At 45.8% G+C, this 18,211-nt stretch overlaps 1 protein-coding gene and 1 non-coding gene across 34 annotated transcripts in view; both read left to right on the forward strand.

Moving 5' to 3' along the window:
• The window catches only part of PABPC4 (poly(A) binding protein cytoplasmic 4), a 50,438-nt gene that overhangs the window by 6,261 nt on the left and 25,966 nt on the right, over nt 1-18,211 (forward strand). For 19 of the 33 annotated variants that reach the window (XR_012089705.1, XR_012089704.1, XR_012089698.1 and 16 more), the window contains exons 4-19: nt 589-728; nt 902-996; nt 1,649-1,786; nt 2,749-2,844; nt 5,191-5,463; nt 5,798-5,885; nt 6,031-6,150; nt 6,641-6,727; nt 6,822-6,949; nt 8,151-8,244; nt 8,364-8,494; nt 8,780-8,882; nt 9,431-11,341; nt 12,590-13,629; nt 14,032-14,099; nt 16,146-16,189. Coding sequence is in view for 1 of the 33 variants with exons in the window: in XM_073007443.1 (XP_072863544.1) it covers nt 589-728; nt 902-996; nt 1,649-1,786; nt 2,749-2,844; nt 5,191-5,463; nt 5,798-5,885; nt 6,031-6,150; nt 6,641-6,727; nt 6,822-6,949; nt 8,151-8,244; nt 8,364-8,494; nt 8,780-8,869 (1,480 nt within the window). In the remaining 32 variants the exon portion in view is untranslated. Of the gene's footprint in view, nt 1-588; nt 729-901; nt 997-1,648; nt 1,787-2,748; nt 2,845-5,190; nt 5,464-5,797; nt 5,886-6,030; nt 6,151-6,640; nt 6,728-6,821; nt 6,950-8,150; nt 8,245-8,363; nt 8,495-8,779; nt 8,884-9,430; nt 11,342-12,589; nt 13,630-14,031; nt 14,100-16,145; nt 16,190-18,211 lie in introns of those variants that run through there. The other 14 variants (XR_012089708.1, XR_012089706.1, XR_012089700.1 and 11 more) reach the window with 10 other exon arrangements.
• Nucleotides 3,090-3,224, forward strand: LOC119626472 (small nucleolar RNA SNORA55). Its single transcript, XR_005242634.1, has one exon. It is a non-coding gene; the product is annotated as a small nucleolar RNA SNORA55 (small nucleolar RNA).

The following is an 18,211-nucleotide window of genomic DNA, read 5'->3' on the forward strand; positions in this document are numbered from 1 at the left end:
GTCTTGGCTATTACAAGCCAAAATAATTTTTGTCCTTTGTGTCATTCAACATACCAGAGGATGGGTTATGTTTATAATGTCTGTGTGTCCAGTGGTTGGTTGATCTACAGATATCACTAAAAAGAAATATAAAAATGTCAGTGTATGGATAAATTTTCTTCTAAGTATAAGAGTACCAAAACAAATTTGAAAAGGAAAGGGTGCCTCTTCGCTCCAGCAATCTCATACCTAGGATTAACCACTGTTAACAGTTTGGTTTGTATCCTTCCAGACCTTTTCTATGCATTTACATAGTTGCACAGAAATGAACGTTTTAAAAACATGGCCATCAGGTTTCTTCATGAAGGCAGTGTGATGTGGTAGGAGTAGCCCTGGTCTAAGCCAGGAGCCCTGGGGCTGGTCCTTACAGGATAGTCCTGCCTTTTTCTCTTTCTGCTGGGGACTTGGGTATCTCTGAGCCTCCTCGGTGGTGGATGGGGATCTCATGTTTTAACTTCTCCTGTCAGCCTTTAACTTGTATTCCTTTGGGTCCCTGGACATCATGTTTTATTCCTCTGGGTGATTACTTTTTTCATGGTTTCTTTTTAGATTTGTGGGCAGATTCAAGTCTCGCAAAGAGCGGGAAGCTGAGCTGGGAGCCAAAGCCAAGGAATTCACCAATGTTTATATCAAAAACTTTGGGGAAGAGGTGGATGATGAGAGTCTGAAAGAGCTATTCAGTCAGTTTGGTAAGTTGAGGGTCCTTGTCCCCTTTCACAGTCCACCAGACCCATCTCTTCTTTCTTAAGAGATGAGGGCACTGCTCCAGAGGTTTGCTTCAAGTGAGTTTCCAGAGGGAAGCCTTCTCTTCTTGAGCTGTGCTCGAGATGGTGTTACTAATAGTTCTGTCCTTTGGTAATAGGTAAGACCCTAAGTGTCAAGGTGATGAGAGATCCCAGTGGGAAATCCAAAGGCTTTGGCTTTGTGAGTTACGAAAAACACGAGGATGCCAATAAGGTGAGTGTACCACAAAGGTTGGGAAAAACTTGTAAGAGGTGGCCCCAGAGTATGGGCAGAGTCTTGCTAGCACCTAGCTAGAGCTGGGATGGTCTGAGTATCTAGTAGTAGATGTACCATGACTATACTCTGGGATCATCTTCCTGGGTTCCACATGTTAACATCATGTAGGTGTTCACAAAGCACTTGGCACATACCTGTCACCTCAGCTGTCAGTTGTTGAAAGAATAGGACAGATGTTTGTTCCCCTGCAAAGGTGAGAGAACTAAAGCCCAGTGAGTGCTGATTTCATAACAGCACAGCAGCTACTTGTGGGCAAAGCATTGTGCCAGACCCTCAACATTTATCACTTAAATACCCACAAAAGCACCTGCAGAATTTACTGGCAGCCAGAAGATTATATCGCCCTCGGCTCATGTCAGCACACTTGTGTTTATACACCTGTGCTATTTCTATATTATCTGGATCAATAACCTATTTAAATATTAACCTCATTTTACGGATGAGGAAGTTTGGATTTGTGTGACAGACTTCAGAGGTGGAATGAATGAATTTTTAGTCCTATAGTAGAAAGAATACTTGTTGGGACTTAGACCTCCGGAATAAGACCCCATCACTGCAACTTTATTTTAAAGACATTTTTCCTCTCTAGGCTGTGGAAGAGATGAATGGAAAAGAAATAAGTGGTAAAATAATATTTGTAGGCCGTGCACAAAAGAAAGTAGAACGACAGGCAGAGTTAAAACGGAAATTTGAGCAGCTGAAACAGGAGAGAATTAGTCGATATCAGGTAGGTGGTCTTGGCCCAGCCTAGCAATGGGATTTGCTGTGAAATATTTGCAGAACACCCTTATGTTTAGCAGGCTTTCTTTTTGGGGATTTGGAGTCTGTTCTTCCCATTTCCCCCAAGAAGATTATGTTTAAAAGGATATTTACCTACTACATATATGACAGTGATTATTTTAGAACCAGAAACAAGAGAAATGAGTTTATTCATCAAGAAGCTCTCTATTCTGGAAGCCTCAGCCTGTTGCTAGCCATGTAGATTCCTTTTACTTAAATGAGCCTCCTTTCTTTGGCATGGCTTCAAGAAGACCCCTGCTGGGGGGGCGGGGTGAGTGGTCACCACAGCAGCTGTGGGGAGAGGTGACAAAAGGTGACTGCACTGATGATCCTTGTCAGTTTCAGGGCAGTAGTTTCACAACTTTGAGCTTGCATCAGAATCACCAGCAGAGCTTGTTAAAACAGATAGCTGGGCTCCAGCCCCAGAGTTTTTCTGATTCACTGGGTTTGGGGTCTGGCCTGATAATTTCTTTTTTCTTTTTTTTTTTCTTCTCTTGAGATGGAGTCTCACTCTGTTGCCCAGGCTGGAGTGCAGTGGCGCTATCTCGGCTCCCTGCAAGCTCCGCCTCCCAAGTTCGCTCCATTCTCCTGCCTCAGCCTCCCGAGTAGCTGGGACTGCAGGCGCCCATGACCACATCTGGCTAATTTTTTGTATTTTTAGTAGAGAACAGGGTTTCAGCTTTTTAGCAAGGATGGTTTCGATCTCCTGACTCCGTGATTGACCCACCTTGGCCTCCCCAAAGTGCTGGGATTATAGGCATGAGCCACTGTGCCCAGCTGAGAATTCCATTTCTAACAAGTTCCCAAAGATGCTGGTGCTCCTGGTCTGGGAGCTACCCTTTGGGAACCACTTTCTAAGGGAATATTTGTGGTATAGAAATACAATTAACAGTGATCTTTTTCCTTCAGGGAGTGAATCTCTACATTAAGAACTTGGATGACACTATTGATGATGAGAAATTAAGGAAAGAATTTTCTCCTTTTGGATCAATTACCAGTGCTAAGGTATTATAATACTGAGATTTGGAGATTGAAAGCAGTAGTATTCCATTATAGGTTTATTGGCATTTGTTCCATTGAAGGAATAGCATTTAAATTATGTTCATTTCTGAAAGTAGCTACTATGTTTTTCTAGCAAAACTTCTGGATACATTTTGGAGAATGGCATTTCATTAGGTTAACATTACACTGTTTCCCAAGCACTGGAGTCTGGAGAGGAATTTGGCCCAGCCCCTCCCAGCCAACCCAGAGCACCTGAATCTTTCCCATTCCTTGCTGCCTCGTGCTGGTGTGGGGACAGATGGTGCTACAGAATGAGCAGAGGAAATCCAGACAGGTTGTTTTCCATTTGTCTTGGGACCTGTCTCTACAGCTCTGCCACATTTTCTCCTTGAAAATGAAAGTATTTTGAAGATTTTGGGAGTGGGCTTGGGAACTTCTACCCTGGTCTTAGAGAGGAAAGGGGAGCGGAAGGTTTTTCCGTGTTTCGTAGTGTGCATCATTTGCTTGATTTTCTTTGATAATCACATCAACTAAGTTAGCAGGATAAGTAGGAACCTCATTTTAAAGATACGAAATTTTAGTCCTTGAACCAAGAGATTGCTGACTACATGGGGATGGTGTACTGCTTGTCCTTAGCACTTTGGGAGCAGGATGGAAGCTGGTGGCATCTGAACATTTTGGGTTATGGCCTGATGCAGACTCCGGTCTTGCTAAACAGAGGTGTACCAGATGCCACAAAATCCTTTAGTTGATGAGAAGGGAAGCCATGTGGGCTGTTCTAAAGGCATAGTGGCCCTGCCCTGGCTCTTAGGGAAATTTGCTCCCAACCTGGGAATGTGGAAAGCAATGTTATTAGTTGTAGTAGGGAGTTGACCAGAGGCCAACTGTGGGTTTGCCCAGTTCTTACCCTCTCCTTTTTGCTATGACCCCCTTGACTGGACCCCATCAGTGTAAGGAATGATCTTCTCTCCTTGCTTATCTGCCTAGTAGTCAAGTTGCAATTTGTTAAGAGAGCAAAAGAGCCATACCTTGAATTGTCACCATTTTCAAGATGATGGTGTGGCATTTTTTTTCACATACCTACTGGCCTACCTAATTGGTAGAGAGTTATGGAGTGATGCATATCTTTAGTTCCCTATTCTCCACTTCAGGAGGCTCTCTGGGCCATTAACTAAGACAAAACAATGACAGTCACACCAGAGAAGACAGTGAATAACCTTTTCAAATAAGGAAAAATGCAATTTGTGAATGATGAACCTAATGTGGAAAAAGACTGCCTGAGCCAGTAGACCTGTGGTTTTGCAGCTGTTTGGGGTATTTCATGGAAATTGAGCCTCAGGAGGGCAAGTAAGACTAGAATCTAGGCACCTATCTCTAAGCTGGCCATCTCGTTGAATTAATGGTAGTAGTCATTGATTACCTGAACATCTTATGACTCCTGTCCACATGTGGTATTCCTAAAGTATTATCCTGATGTTGCTAAGAACTTGTTAGAGTTTTGTCCACCGAGGTCTTGGAACAGATGAGATTGGAAAATTGCTCAACACTACCCTCGAGATGTTTTGTGGTTACCCAGGGGTAGCTATCCACCAGGTATCAGGAAACATCTTTGAGTTCCTGGTTTTACCATTAGCCATATCATAGTGTTTCGGAACTTTAGCATCACCTGGGGACTTAAAGAAAATGCCTTAGAGGTTGTGACTTAGTTGGTCTGGGGTAAATCCTATGCCAGTTTTGAACCCCTGACCTAGGCTCAGTGACTGCAGCATAACCCAGGCTTTCTGGTTCTTCTGAATAGTTCCCTTCCCACCCAGGGACATCTTTTTTTTCCTATTTGTGGGTTTGTTTTGTTTTTGTTGTTGTTGTTGTTTGGTTGGGTTTTTTGTTTTGTTTTGTTTCTGAGATGGAGTCTTACTCTGTCGCCCAGACTGGAGTGCAGTGGCGCGATCTCAGCTCACTGCAACCTCTGCCTCCTGGGTTCAAGCAGTTCTCCTGCCTCAGCCTCCTGAGTAGCTGGGATTACAGGTGTGTGCCACCATGCCTGGCTAATTTTTGTATTTTTAGTAGAGACAGGGTTTCACCATGTTGTTCAGGCTGGTCTTGAACTCCTGACTTCGTGATCCACCCACCTCGGCCTCCCAAAGTGCTGGGATTACAGGCATAAGCCACTGCACCTGGACCTTTCTTTTTTTGAGATGAGGTCTCACTACATTGCTTAAGCTGGTCTCAACCTCCTGAGCTCAAGCAGCCCTCCCACCTCGGCCTTCCAAAGTGCTGGGATTACAGGTACGAGCCACCACACCCAGCCAGGGACACCTTATTTTTTAAGTAGCTGGTCTCATTTTGTAGGTAATGCTGGAGGATGGAAGAAGCAAAGGGTTTGGCTTCGTCTGCTTCTCATCTCCTGAAGAGGCAACCAAAGCAGTCACTGAGATGAATGGACGCATTGTGGGCTCCAAGCCACTATATGTTGCCCTGGCCCAGAGGAAGGAAGAGAGAAAGGCTCACCTGACCAACCAGTATATGCAACGAGTGGCTGGAATGAGAGCACTTCCTGCCAATGCCATCTTAAATCAGTTCCAGCCTGCGGCGGGTGGCTACTTCGTGCCAGCAGTCCCACAGGTGGGTGTGCTGTTTGGTCACAGCTCTTGGGAACCTGCCTGCTGGCAGTATTCTGCAGTGGTTGGGGAGAGGGATCTTTCGTTATTAGAGTTCTAGAATGTCAGAGTATGGAACCTTCAAGTAAAAATGAAGGACTTACCCATGGTCACACACACACACCCCCACAGTGGCAGTGGTAGAGTAAAACAGTCCCCATTAGCTGACCCCTCAGCTTTTGAATAGAAAGAACATTTAAATAATTAGCTTAGGTCCTGGTTAGTGAGATGAGATGAGATACTTCTGTAGGGTGGGTTCAGTCCTTAAGAGGGTATTTGGGTATTCTTCTGTCTTACAGGCTCAGGGAAGGCCTCCATATTATACACCTAACCAGTTAGCGCAGATGAGGCCTAATCCACGCTGGCAGCAAGGTGGGAGACCTCAAGGTAGGTGGTGGGGAACAGTGATTTGACGGCCTAGGATACACCTATCCTGGTCTCCCCTGCCTTTTCTGCTTCCCCGCTTTGAGGCATAGCCTAGGTTCTGGTCCACACCACCACACAGTAATGTGCAATTTTTTCTCTTCACCAGGCTTCCAAGGAATGCCAAGTGCTATACGCCAGTCTGGGCCTCGTCCAACTCTTCGCCATCTGGCTCCAACTGGTAATGCTCCGGCCTCTCGTGGCCTCCCTACTACCACTCAGAGAGTCGGTGAGCAAACTGGCCTTTAGAAGTGTGGCCCGGGGAGGAGGGAGTCAGGATGACTAGGCTCTGCCCTGGGTTGGTCAGTTTGTTGGGCTCTTATTGAGTCCTGGTTCTGTAATCTTAGCTGTGTGCTTAGGTGGCCACTTCAGGGGTAGAGAAATACGAGTTCTAGGTATGTCAGTTGCTTTTAACGTTCTTTGCTCATCGGTGACTCACGAAAAAGTTAGTTGTAGAAGTTTGCTAGCTGGATGACTACAGAGGCAGCCTGTTCTTTTGGGTGGGGTGAGGAATACGAGGAAACAGTTCGTACAGAATATGTCCTGTATTCCAAGATGTGGAAAGAGTTGTATGTTATCCTTTGGCTCATCCTCGAAAGTGGTAGTGGCCCCCTGTGCAATGTGTTGCGTAAACGTGCTTTGAAATTTCTCCTTCCGTGGGACGTGGCCAGTTGGACATCTGCTGCCAACACTGATGTGCATTTGCTGGTCTGTTGTAGGGTCTGAGTGCCCGGACCGCTTGGCTATGGACTTTGGTGGGGCTGGTGCCGCCCAGCAAGGGCTGACTGACAGCTGCCAGTCTGGAGGTGGTATTGGATGCACACAGAAGGGGGAAAGATGGGATTTGACGGGTCTTTGCCCAGACTGATGGGCTTTAATTGTATTTGTTCTTTCCCTAAGGCGTTCCCACAGCTGTGCAGAACTTAGCGCCACGCGCCGCTGTTGCCGCTGCTGCTCCCCGTGCTGTTGCCCCCTACAAATACGCCTCCAGTGTCCGCAGCCCTCATCCTGCCATACAGCCTCTGCAGGTGAGGTCCACCAGACAGAATGCTTAAAAGGATTTCCCCCATTTCCACTTGATATAAAAGAAGCTTTGCTTTGATTCCTTCAACAGGTATTAAATGCCTGCTCTGTGTTATGATGCTATGTTCTGATTCATTGTCCCTGCCCTTTAGGGGCTCACTAGTGGGAGAGAAGGGGCTTAAAAGTGCTCTGCCTGATGCCAGTTCACTCAGAAATGCCTCACAGGGGGCAGCCAGTGCTTCCTGCTCTCTTTGTACGGAATAATGTGCTCACTCAGCTCTTTGAGCCTCCAGGTCACTTCCACATCCAGTGACCTATTGGATCCTTGGCTGTTCTGCAAGATGATTGGTACATTAAGGCAGGAAATAACTTCAACTTACAGATCGGATGTTCAGCTTCAAAGATGTAAAGTGTGTGTAGGAGGGGAAGGGGTTGAACCTAGAGCTTAGATTTTCTAAGCGGTAACTTGCAGTCTCTAGACCTGTGCTCTAGATGCAACTAGTTTGTTTCAGAGCTTAATAGCAATTTGCCATGGAGGTATCACCCTAAGCCTTCAGGCCCATAAGCTGCTTAGTAGATTACTCTTTAACTGTCCTGTCTCATACTCTTGAGTTGGGGATTTATTAGAACTTGATGCTATGTAAAATACCTTTTCTCTGCAAGGCTTTGACTAGCATTGACGTTGCATGTTGACAGTTTTTAGCATTTGATACAAGAACATTTGGTACAGTTACGGTGATGTGAAATGTAATTATAAATGTGTTGATATTTACACCCTTTGATCCAGTCTGCACTGAGATTTACCCTAAAGGAAAACAGTAATTTTCAGGAAAAGCTTATATACAAGTGTTCACTTTACCCTTATTTATAACAAGGCTTTTCATTCTTGAGTAACTGTGGGTGCATTAAGGAAACGTCAGAAAATGCTTGCCTAGCGCTATAAGTTTGTTTTATTATTTACCTTTCACTTCGCTTTCTGATAGCATTCCATTTTCATTGTAATTGGTTGTGTTTATGTCCATACCCCTCTGTTCCTCACCACATCCCTCAGTCCTTCAAGGACTGAAATTAGTTCCTTTAGAGCAAGGCCAGCCACCTCCTCTCCTCTTTCACATAGTCAGATGTTCAGATACTGAACAGGCGCTTAACCACCATCAAGTGCTGTCCTTTCCTCGGTGCTAACCCACTGCCTCTCCTGGTTCCCAGGCACCCCAGCCTGCGGTCCATGTGCAGGGGCAGGAGCCACTGACTGCCTCCATGCTGGCTGCAGCACCCCCCCAGGAACAGAAGCAGATGCTGGGTGAGTGACCCACTTCCTTGCAGAAGAAGAGGGGCCCAGAGCCTGGTGCCAACTAGGACACCAGTGTCCATTGTTTACTGGGATTTGATTTGGTTTTTTATTAACTACCCTCCCCATAGGAGAACGCTTGTTCCCACTCATCCAAACAATGCATTCAAACTTGGCTGGGAAGATCACGGGAATGCTGCTGGAGATCGACAACTCTGAGCTGCTGCACATGTTAGAGTCCCCCGAGTCTCTCCGCTCCAAGGTGAGCTGGGTCGCAGACCCTGCAGCTTCAGCTCTCAGCTTGGGAAGATTGGGGGCAAACTTGGACACCCAGGTGCAGCAGAGAGTGGGATCTGCTGCCCCCAGGACCCTTCTCGTCATGCCTTGACTGTGACTGGAGGCTGCTGTGGGTATTTGGGAAAGTAGTTAGCACCAGAAGCCTAGGGATCATCTCTATGGTTGGCTTTGGTCCACTACTAAGTCTGGGCACTAGGGAGGGGTGGAGTAGCTCTCCTAGATTCACTGACCACCTGAAGATTTCTTGTAGGTAGATGAAGCTGTAGCAGTTCTACAGGCTCATCATGCCAAGAAAGAAGCTGCCCAGAAGGTGGGCGCTGTTGCTGCTGCTACCTCTTAGACAAGGAAAAACCGTATGTGTGGCTCTTTTCATTTTTGTTCCTATGAGCATTGTCTTCGTGGTTTGACCTGAGGTTGTATATATGCTCACTGCTTAGCTCTGGGAATACAATAAGTAGTTACATGGAGCATGTTGCAGGTGACTACTTATAAGGACGGTGGACTTTGTCTGCAGGGGCTTGAGTGAGTAAAGGTTAACTAATACTGGTTGATGGTGGTAGGTGTCTCCAGATAGGGACAGAAGAGAGTGAAATGAGCTAAGGAAAAAGCACGTGGTAAGAACCAGAGCTGGTGAGCTGGTGTGTTGGGAGGGTTGACTTGGCATAGTCATGACCCTCTTGTCAAGGGCCTCAGGAGCCTTGTCGTCTAGTGGTAAAGACCAGAGATGCTGCTAAACATCGTACAAGTACACAGGAGGACAGAACCAACAGAATGCCCAAAGTGTCAATAGTGCTGAGGTTGAGAAATTTCTCTTCTAGGATACCTTCCTTTATCCACTAGATGTTGATGAATCTAAATTATTTGATTATGCATTTATTTGTGTTGGTGCTTTTCTTTACAGGATTCAAAAGCCAAATAACCCCTTACGGAATTCAGCTCAAGGTTTGAAGACTTCTAGCTTGTCCTATGGACCTCAACACCAACGATTACAAATTGCAAATTTAATAGGTCATTTTGTATCAAAAGGTCAATTATGAAACACCTAGAATTTTTCAATTTTACGAATATGTTCTCTGGGTTCTGCTGTGGCCCAGACAGTGTTAACTTTTTTTTTTTTTTTTTTCTATTGTGGGTTTTGATTTTTCCCCCAGAAACTGGTTTTATTTGATGTACCCAAGTCTTACGTTTCTCAATAAAGAAAAAAAAACTCCATAAAACTGCCTCTGTCTCTGACCACAGTTTTACTCTATGAATTCCAGTTTTCACTGGAAATAACTTTAGGATGTGAATTGGTTCCAATGATAGTTTATTCTTTCTTGACTTGAAGCTGACAAAGGTTAGCAAGATATACAGAACTGTTAAATATGATCCTGTCCCACAGCGTTCTGTTATGATTGTTGTATTAGCCCCACTTAACTTACAGGGAACAGAGATCTGATGTGGTCAGAGCAGACCGTGGGTCGGGCCCAGGAAAATTTGGAGCAGAGTGGGGTTGGTGAGATCTGCAGATACCAGCTGGTTAATTGAGCCCCGTGTTTCCATTCCTGAACTCTTGTTGGGTGGGGTTTGTCCTGTCCCTTCTTACCTCCTGCAGTCAGTTTATGCTGCATTTGAGTCAGCGGATCCAGTTGCCCAGATTCTGCAACCAAGGTTCTCCTAGCAGGGGGAAAATGTTTGGGAGGTCTGTGACTACAGCAAATGGTGCTGAAGTCCTCAGTGCTTGTGGTTTTTTTGATGCTCAAAGTGACAGTAGTGACATCATAAAGGATCACATCCCTTTGCAGCCTGCTTTCCCTGGGGCTCCAGCCTTGCTTGCTTTCCCTCCTGGAGCTTGCTTGATGCTTGCTTAGTGCCCCATCCAGGCAGTCCTTAGAATGCTCATCCCTCTTGGCAGGCTCCTTAAGATCTGGTGTCACCTTAACAGATCTAAAGGAGATCTCCTTGTTTCCTTACGGCCCCTTCTTTCCTTAATCTGGTGCCGGATGGGGCGGGGCACGGTACGGGCTTCCGGCGGAAGCACTGGAAGCAAGATGGCGGCCGCCGAGACGGTCCTCAAAGGGTATGCTGGTGTGGAGCGAGGCAGGGTCCTCGTGGGCAGTGCAAAGATTGAGCTGGGGGTGGGCAGAGTGGACGGAGTAGGGCAGGGTGCAGATCCATGGCCCTACGCATCCTGGGCCAGGTCTGTGCTGTTTCACGCTGTCGATCTGTGAGTGGTGCCGGGTAGCGCATCCCAGATCCCTTCACCCTACTCTTTCTGACCCTGCACCTAGAGTGGTGGTTGCGATCTGCTACCGTGACCTCAGCCCTCATTCCAAACTGTGGCACCCATTCGTTCCACCAACTCCACAGCTCTGGCCCATTAGAGGAAGGAGGTCCCAGAATAGCTGGGAAATTATGAAAACAGCCTCACTGCACGGGTTGGTGAATGCTGTGATGCGATTGTGTGATGGACGGTGATGTTGAAACCAGACGGGAATGACCACCCCATCCGGAGAGGTGAGGGTAAACTTTCGGGATGCTCTGAGTCCAGAGATGAGTTTGAAAGATGCAAAGTTAACCAAGCAGCCAAGTTGGGAGCCAGGCTGTTGCCTGAATGGAGAGAAGCAGCGAGAGCCAAAACCCAGAGTCTGGCCATACTTAGTATATACCATACTAAGAAATGTGGATTTTTCTCCGTTGGCCATTGGATTGCTTTTGAAGAATACCAACCAGAAGAGTAATATAATCGTATTTGTATTTTCTTGGAATAATGGAGGAGACAAAAAGAAGGCGATCCCGTTCAGGAAATTGTCGCCATAAATCGGGGCAAAATGTAGGTCAGAAGAGGGAGAGGAGTGTACCTCACAAGTGGTTTTGTTATACCCAGAAGAGTATTGGGACCCCTCCCTTTCTGTCCTCCCTGTGCTCATGTTGACAAGGTGTTGGAGCAACTGCACCAGAAGTGTGGAGACATTGATTCAGAATGCTCTTGGTGTCTGCAGAGGGGGTGGAGGACATTTCTTCGTGCTGCTTTTATTCTTTTTGGAAACATCACAGATATTCTGATTCTGCTGTATTATGAAACAGTTGACACTGAAAAGTCCCTCTTAAGTCAGATTCCTGATGCCAGGAAAATAACTTAAAAATTTTATGTCATGGACATTCTATGTATGGCTGGTATATAATGCATTTCAGGGGGATGTCTCCTTAGGTCAGCATGGTGGTGATCTTGGAGATGGAAAAGGAAGGTTCTGAGGACAGCAGGGCTAGGATGATGGTGTGGCTGTGGGTTGAATTTTACAAAAATTAATCTGTTGGATTTGAGGGTAGACTTTAAGTTGGAACCATTTGGGGGCTTTGATTTCTCATCATTTAATATAAAAAGTGTATAGTAAAAAGGGCGGGCGCAGTGGCTCACGCCTGTAATCCCAGCACTTTGGGAGGCCGAGGCAGGCGGATCACGAGGTCAGGAGATCGAGACCATCCTGGCTAACACGGTGAAACCCCGTCTCTACTAAAAATACAAAAAATTAGCCGGGTGTGATGGTGGGCCCCTGTAGTCCCAGCTACTCGGGAGGCTGAGGCAGGAGAATGGCGTGAACCTGGGAGCAAAGCTTGCAGTGAGCCGAGATGGCGCCACTGTACTCCAGAGCGAGACTCTGTCTCAAAAAAGGAAACAACAACAACAAAAAAAGTGTATAGTAAGAATCAGGAGGATAGCGTTAGACAAAAAAATTTTTTTTTTAATTTTTGAGACAAGAGTCTCGTTCTGTCACCCAGGCTGGACTGCAGTGGTGCGATCTCGACTCACTGCAAGCTCTGCCTCCCAGGTTCACGCCGTTCTCCCGCCTCAGCCTCCTGAGTAGCTGGGACTACAGGAGCCTGCCACCACGCCTGGCTAATTCTTTGTGTTTTTAGTAGAAACAGGGTTTCACTGTGTTAGCCAGGATGGTCTCGATCTCCTGACTTTGTGATTCGCGTGCCTCAGTCTCCCAAAGTGCTGGGATTACAGGTGTGAGCCACCGCGCCCAGCCCCCAATTTTTTTTTTTTTGAGACGAAGTTTTGCTCTTTGTTTTCCAGGCTGGAGTGCAGTGGCATGATCTTGGCTCACTGGAACGTCCGCCTCCTGGGTTCAAGCGATTCTCCTGTCTCAGCCTCCCAAGTAGCTGGGATTACAAGCGTCTGCCACCACGCACGGCTGATTTTTGTCTTTTTAGTAGAGACAAGGTTTCACTATATTGGCCAGGCTGGTCTCAAACTCCTGACCTCGTGATCCGCCCGCCTCGGCCTCCCAAAGTGCTGGGATTGCAGGCTTGAGCCACTGCGCCCAGCTCTTAGAAAAAAAATTTTAACGTTTGGTTCTTGTTTCACATCACCTGCTGGGTAGGTGTACTCTACCTTATCTGTATACCGGAACTCCCTTCTTGGCAGCTATGCTGTTAAATAGCAGAGTGCAGCAGGGAAGCTCAACCTCCGCAGTGAAGCCTTGGCCTCTGCTTACCTGGTTAAGTTTTTCTTCAATTGATATCACAGTTACGGTGCAAATTTCTATTTGATCTTTTGTTTTTATTTTCTAGGTTAAGAATTTTAGACCCAGTTCTGCTACTAACTTTCTGTGTGGACACAAACTCACTGAGCCTTCAGTTCTTCAAATCTTTTTTTTTTTTTTTTGAGATGGAGTCTTACTCTGTAACTCAGGCTGGAGTGCAGTGGTGCGATCTTGGCTCACTGCAACCTCCGCCTTCCAGGTTCAAGGGATTCTCCTGCCTCAGCCTCCCAAGTAGCTGGGACTGCAGGCACCTGCCACCACGCCCGACTAATTTTTTTTGTATTTTTAGTAGAGACGGGGTTTCACTATGTTGGCCAGACTGGTCTTCAACTCCTGACCTTGTGATCCGCCTGCCTTAGCCTCTCAAAGTGCTGGGATTACAGGCGTGAGCCACCGCACCCAGCCTATATGTATTATTATTATTATTATTTTTTTTTTTTAGAGACTGGGTCTTGCTCTATCACCCAGGCTGGATTGATCATAGCTCAAGCGGTCTTCCTGCCTCAGCCTCCCAAAGTGCTGTGATTACAGGTGTGAGCCACTGCACCTGGCCTCTTCATATCTTACAACGGTAAGACTAGCACGTTCAGGAGCCCTTCTATCCCTGAGTTTTTTTTGTTTTTTTTGTTTTTTTTGTTTTTTTTGTGGAGACAGAGTCTTTCTCTGTGGCCCAGACTGGAGTGCAGTGGCGTGATCTCGGCTCACTGCAACCTCCGCCTCTTGGGTTCAAGCAATTCTTCTACTTCAGCCTCCCAAATAGCTGGGACTACAGGTGCATGCTGCCACACCTAGCTAATTTTTTGCATTTTAGTAGAGACGGGGTTTCACCATGTTGCCCAGGCTGGTCTCAAACTCCTGAGCTCAGGCAATCCACCTGCCTCAAAGTGCTAGGATTACAGGTGTGAGCCACCATGCCCAGCCTATCCCTGAGTTTTATGAAGTAGTAATTCCTACTGCTCTTGTTTTCCCCCAGCTAAAATCAGTTTTTCCTGGGAACAAAGACCATGATGCTCCCTTCTTTAGTAGTCACCTGACCCTATGGTAAGGTCAATGCTCTATACATAATTAAAGCTTGTTTGGAATTAATAATTGTTAGATAAACAACTTTTTCTATTTCTGTAAGTTTTATAAACAAAGGTCATCAAAATGCTTGAAAAGCAACTTCAGGTTTTACGTTCTGTAGTGGTACAACTGAATTTTATTTTAATTAGTTAATTAATTAATTTATTTTTGAGATGGAGTCTTGCTCTGTCACCCAGACTGGAGTGCAATGGCGTAATCTGGGCTCACTGCAGCCTCTGCCTCCTGGGTTCAAGCGATTGTCCTGCCTCAGGAGCTGGGACTACAGGCGCTTACCACCATGCCCAACTAATTTTTTTTGTATTTTTAGTAGAGATGGGGGTTTCACTGTGTTGACCAGTCTGGTCTTGAACTCCTGACCTTATGATCTGTCTGCTTGGCCTCTCAAAGTGCTGGGATTACAGGCGTGAGCCACCGCGCCCAGCCTATATATATATTTTTTTAAGAGATGGGGTCTCACTCTGTCACCCAGGCTGCATTGCAGTGTTGTTGATCATAGCTCAAGCAGTCTTCTTGCCTCAGCCTCCCAAATTGCTGTGATTACAGGTGTGAGCTACCGCACCTGGCCTCTTCATATCTTAAAACAGTGAGACTACTGTGTTCAGGAGCCCTTTTATCCCTGAATTTTTTTTTTTTTTTTAATGGAGATGGAGTCTCTCTCTGTTGCCTGGGCTGGAGTGCAGTGGCGCGATCTCGGCTCATTGCAACCTCCGCCTCCTGGGTTCAAGCAATTCTCCTATCTCAGCCTCCCAAATAGCTGGGACTACAGGCGCACACCGCCATGCCAAGCTAATTTTTTGTATTTTAGTAGAGACAGGGTTTCACCATGTTGCCCAGGCTGATCTCAAACTCCTGAGCTCAGGCAATCCACCCGCCTCAAAGTGCTAGGATTACAGGTGTGAGCCACTCAGGTGTGAGCCACCATGAGTTTTTTTATAAAACTATCCCTGAGTTTTATAAAGTAGTAATTCCTACTGCTGTTGGTCTCCCCCAGCTAAAATAAGTTTTTCCTGGGAAAAAAGACTGTGATGCTTCCGGCTGGGCGTGGTGGCTGAAGCCTGTAATCCCAGCACTTTGGGAGGCCGAGACAGGTGGATCACGAGGTCAGGAGATCGAGACCATCCTGGTTAACACGGTGAAACCTCATCTCTACTAAAAGTACAAAAAAATTAGCCTGGTGTGGAGGCTGAGGCAGGAGAATGGCATGAACCCGGGAGGCGGAGCTTGCAGTGAGCCGAGATCGTGCCACTGTACTCCAGCCTGGGCAACAGAGCGAGACTCTGTCACAAAAAAAAAAAAAAAAAAACTGATGCTTCCTTCTTTAGTAGTCACCTGACCCCAATGGTAAGGTCAGTGCTCCATACATAAGTAAAGCTTGATTGGAATTAATGATTGTTAGATAAACAACTTTTTCTATTTCTGTAATTTTTATGAACAAAAGTCATCAGAATGCTTGGAAAGCAACTTCAGGTTTACATTCCATAGTGGTACAACTGAATTTTATTTTAATTAGTTAATTATTTGTTTTTGAGATGGAGTCTTGCTTTGTCACCCAGGCTGAAATGCCAAGGCGCAATGTAGGCTCACTGCGGCCTCCACCTCCTGGGTTCAAGTGAGTCTCTTGCCTCAGCGTTTCGAGTAGCTAGGACTACAGGCCTGCGCCATTGCACCCAGCTAATTTTTGTATTTTTAGTAGTGACAAGATTTTACCATGTTGGCCAGGCTGGTCTCAAACTCCTGACCTCAGGTGATCTGCCTGCCTCGGCCTCCCAAAGTGCTGGGATTACAGATGTGAGCCACTGCGGTCAGCTTGAATTGTACAAAGTTTAAAATTAGTTCATTGTTTATGTATGTTTATTTAGAATGAAATGACTAATATTTCTGGATGTATTGCTGAAGAAACCAGGAAAAATCTAAAAATTTGATTTTCATTTTGTAAATGACATCTGGATATGGTATGTTTCCTCCTATTGCTCACATATTAACAACCCATTTTTGCTTTTGCAGAAAAGCACCAAGGATTCTCTTTTGTTGAATTTGTGTTGGCAGAGGTAAGAAGTTTTCCTTTTAATGTTTTACTAGTGTCACTCTTGTCATTGATTACCAAAGGTGTCAGTCTGTTTGGATGGATGTAGTAGTTTCCTTGGGCTGTTGTAACAAATTACCATAAATTTGGGTGGCTTAAAACAACAGAAATTTATTATCTCACAATTCTGGAGACTAGAAGTCTAAAATCAAGGTGTTGGCAGGGCCATGCTCCCTCTGAAGGCTCTCAGGAAGACTTTTCACTTGCTTTCCTGGCTTCTAGTGGCTCCTCACAATTCTTTGGCTTGTAGTATCACTCTAGTCTCTGCCCCTGTCTTCACATGGCTTTCTTCCTTGTATGTGTTTCTGTCCTCTCTTATAAAGATACCAGTCAGGCCCCACTTTTTTTTTTTTTTTTTTTTTTTGAGGCAAGATCTCACTCTGTCACCCAAGCTAGAGTGCAGTGGTGTGATTATAGCTCACTGCTTCCTCTAACTCCTGGGTTCAAATGATCCTGCTACCTCAGCCTCCCAAGTAGCTAGGACTGTAGGTGCATACCACCATGCCTGCCTAATTTTTAAAATTTTTACAGAGATGGGGGTCTCACTATATTGTTCAGGCTCATCTTCAACTCCTAGCCTCAAGTCATCCTCCCACTTCAGTTCCCCAAAGCACTGAGATTACGTGTGAGCTACTGCACCCAGCCCACCACCCAAAAGACCCTATTTCTAAATAAGGTCCGATTCTGAGGTTTAAGTGGATATGAATTTTGGGCGACACTATTCAAGCCACTGTAGTGGCTTGGTGGTGGCTTTTGCAGAGAAACAGGAAGTTCTGGTTGAAGATGGCCCACCAGGCCTGGCTCAAAGTTCCCCTCCTGTATTCAGAGTATAGAAGATAGGTCTTGGAGAGGCCTGAGCCCTCTGGCCTGGCATCACTCATTCCTGTTTTACTGTGTGTATTCTCTGTCTCCCTCAACTGGGCACCCATCTAACAGGCAATACACACTCTTAGTAAAATACAGTCTAGGCAAGTAGGAGGGGAGATTGTGTCTTGTTTTGTGTGCTTGTGCTACAGAGTTTTTATTTGAACACTGTAAGAAGAGTTGAACTATAGGCATGAACTTTTTCATTGTTTACTTTTGGTAGGATGTTGCAGAAGCTATCAACAACATGGTATGGCTGACAATCTTTGTTTTTTACTGAAGCTGTTATTTGGTGGTAGTTTTTGGTATAGGGAATGCTCATGTACCTATTGTGTTTCCAATTTCTGTAGTTTCAAAGTTCTGTAGCAAGCACAGGTCATCATTATTTGAAATAATTCAGTATGAACTAGCTACCTATAAAATTAATTCTTTTTTTTTTTTTTCCCTCCCTGAGACTGAGTCTGCTCTATTGTCCAGGCTGGCGCGCAGTGGTGCAATCTCAGCTCACTGCGACCTCTGCCTCCCGAGTTCAGGCGATACTCCTGAATAGCTGGGATTACAGACACCTGCCACCACACCCAGCTAATTTTTGTATTTTTAGTAGAGATGGGGTATTACCGTGTTAGCCAGTCTGGTCTTGAACTTCTGACCTCAAGTGACCCTCCCGGCTCGGCCTCCCAAAGTGCTGGGATTACAAGTGTGAGCCACCACACCTGTCCTAAAATTAATTCTTAACCAGACATCCTTCTCATTTCACATTTGTTGAATACCAACCACCTTTGTTGGCCAATCTCTTGACCATTTTGCAGGGGTCAGCAAACTACAGCCTGTGGTCCAAATCATCCCACAGTTTGGCTTTGGTCTTTTTTCTTTTCTTTTTTTTTTTTTTTTTTTTTTGAGACACAGTCTCGCTGTATTACCCAGGCTGGAGTGGAATGCAGTAGCACAATCTTGACTCACTACAACCTCCACCTCCTGGGCTCAAGCAATCCTCCCACCTCTGCCTCCCAAGTAGCTGGGACTACAGGTGTGTGCTACCATGCCCAGCTAATTTTAGTATTTTTTTGTAGAGACGGGATTTTGCCATGTTGCCCAAGCTGGTCTTGAACTCCTGAGCTCAAGC

This window comes from Chlorocebus sabaeus, chromosome 20 (assembly GCF_047675955.1).
Source record: "Chlorocebus sabaeus isolate Y175 chromosome 20, mChlSab1.0.hap1, whole genome shotgun sequence".
Classification (NCBI taxonomy): Eukaryota; Metazoa; Chordata; class Mammalia; order Primates; family Cercopithecidae; genus Chlorocebus; species Chlorocebus sabaeus.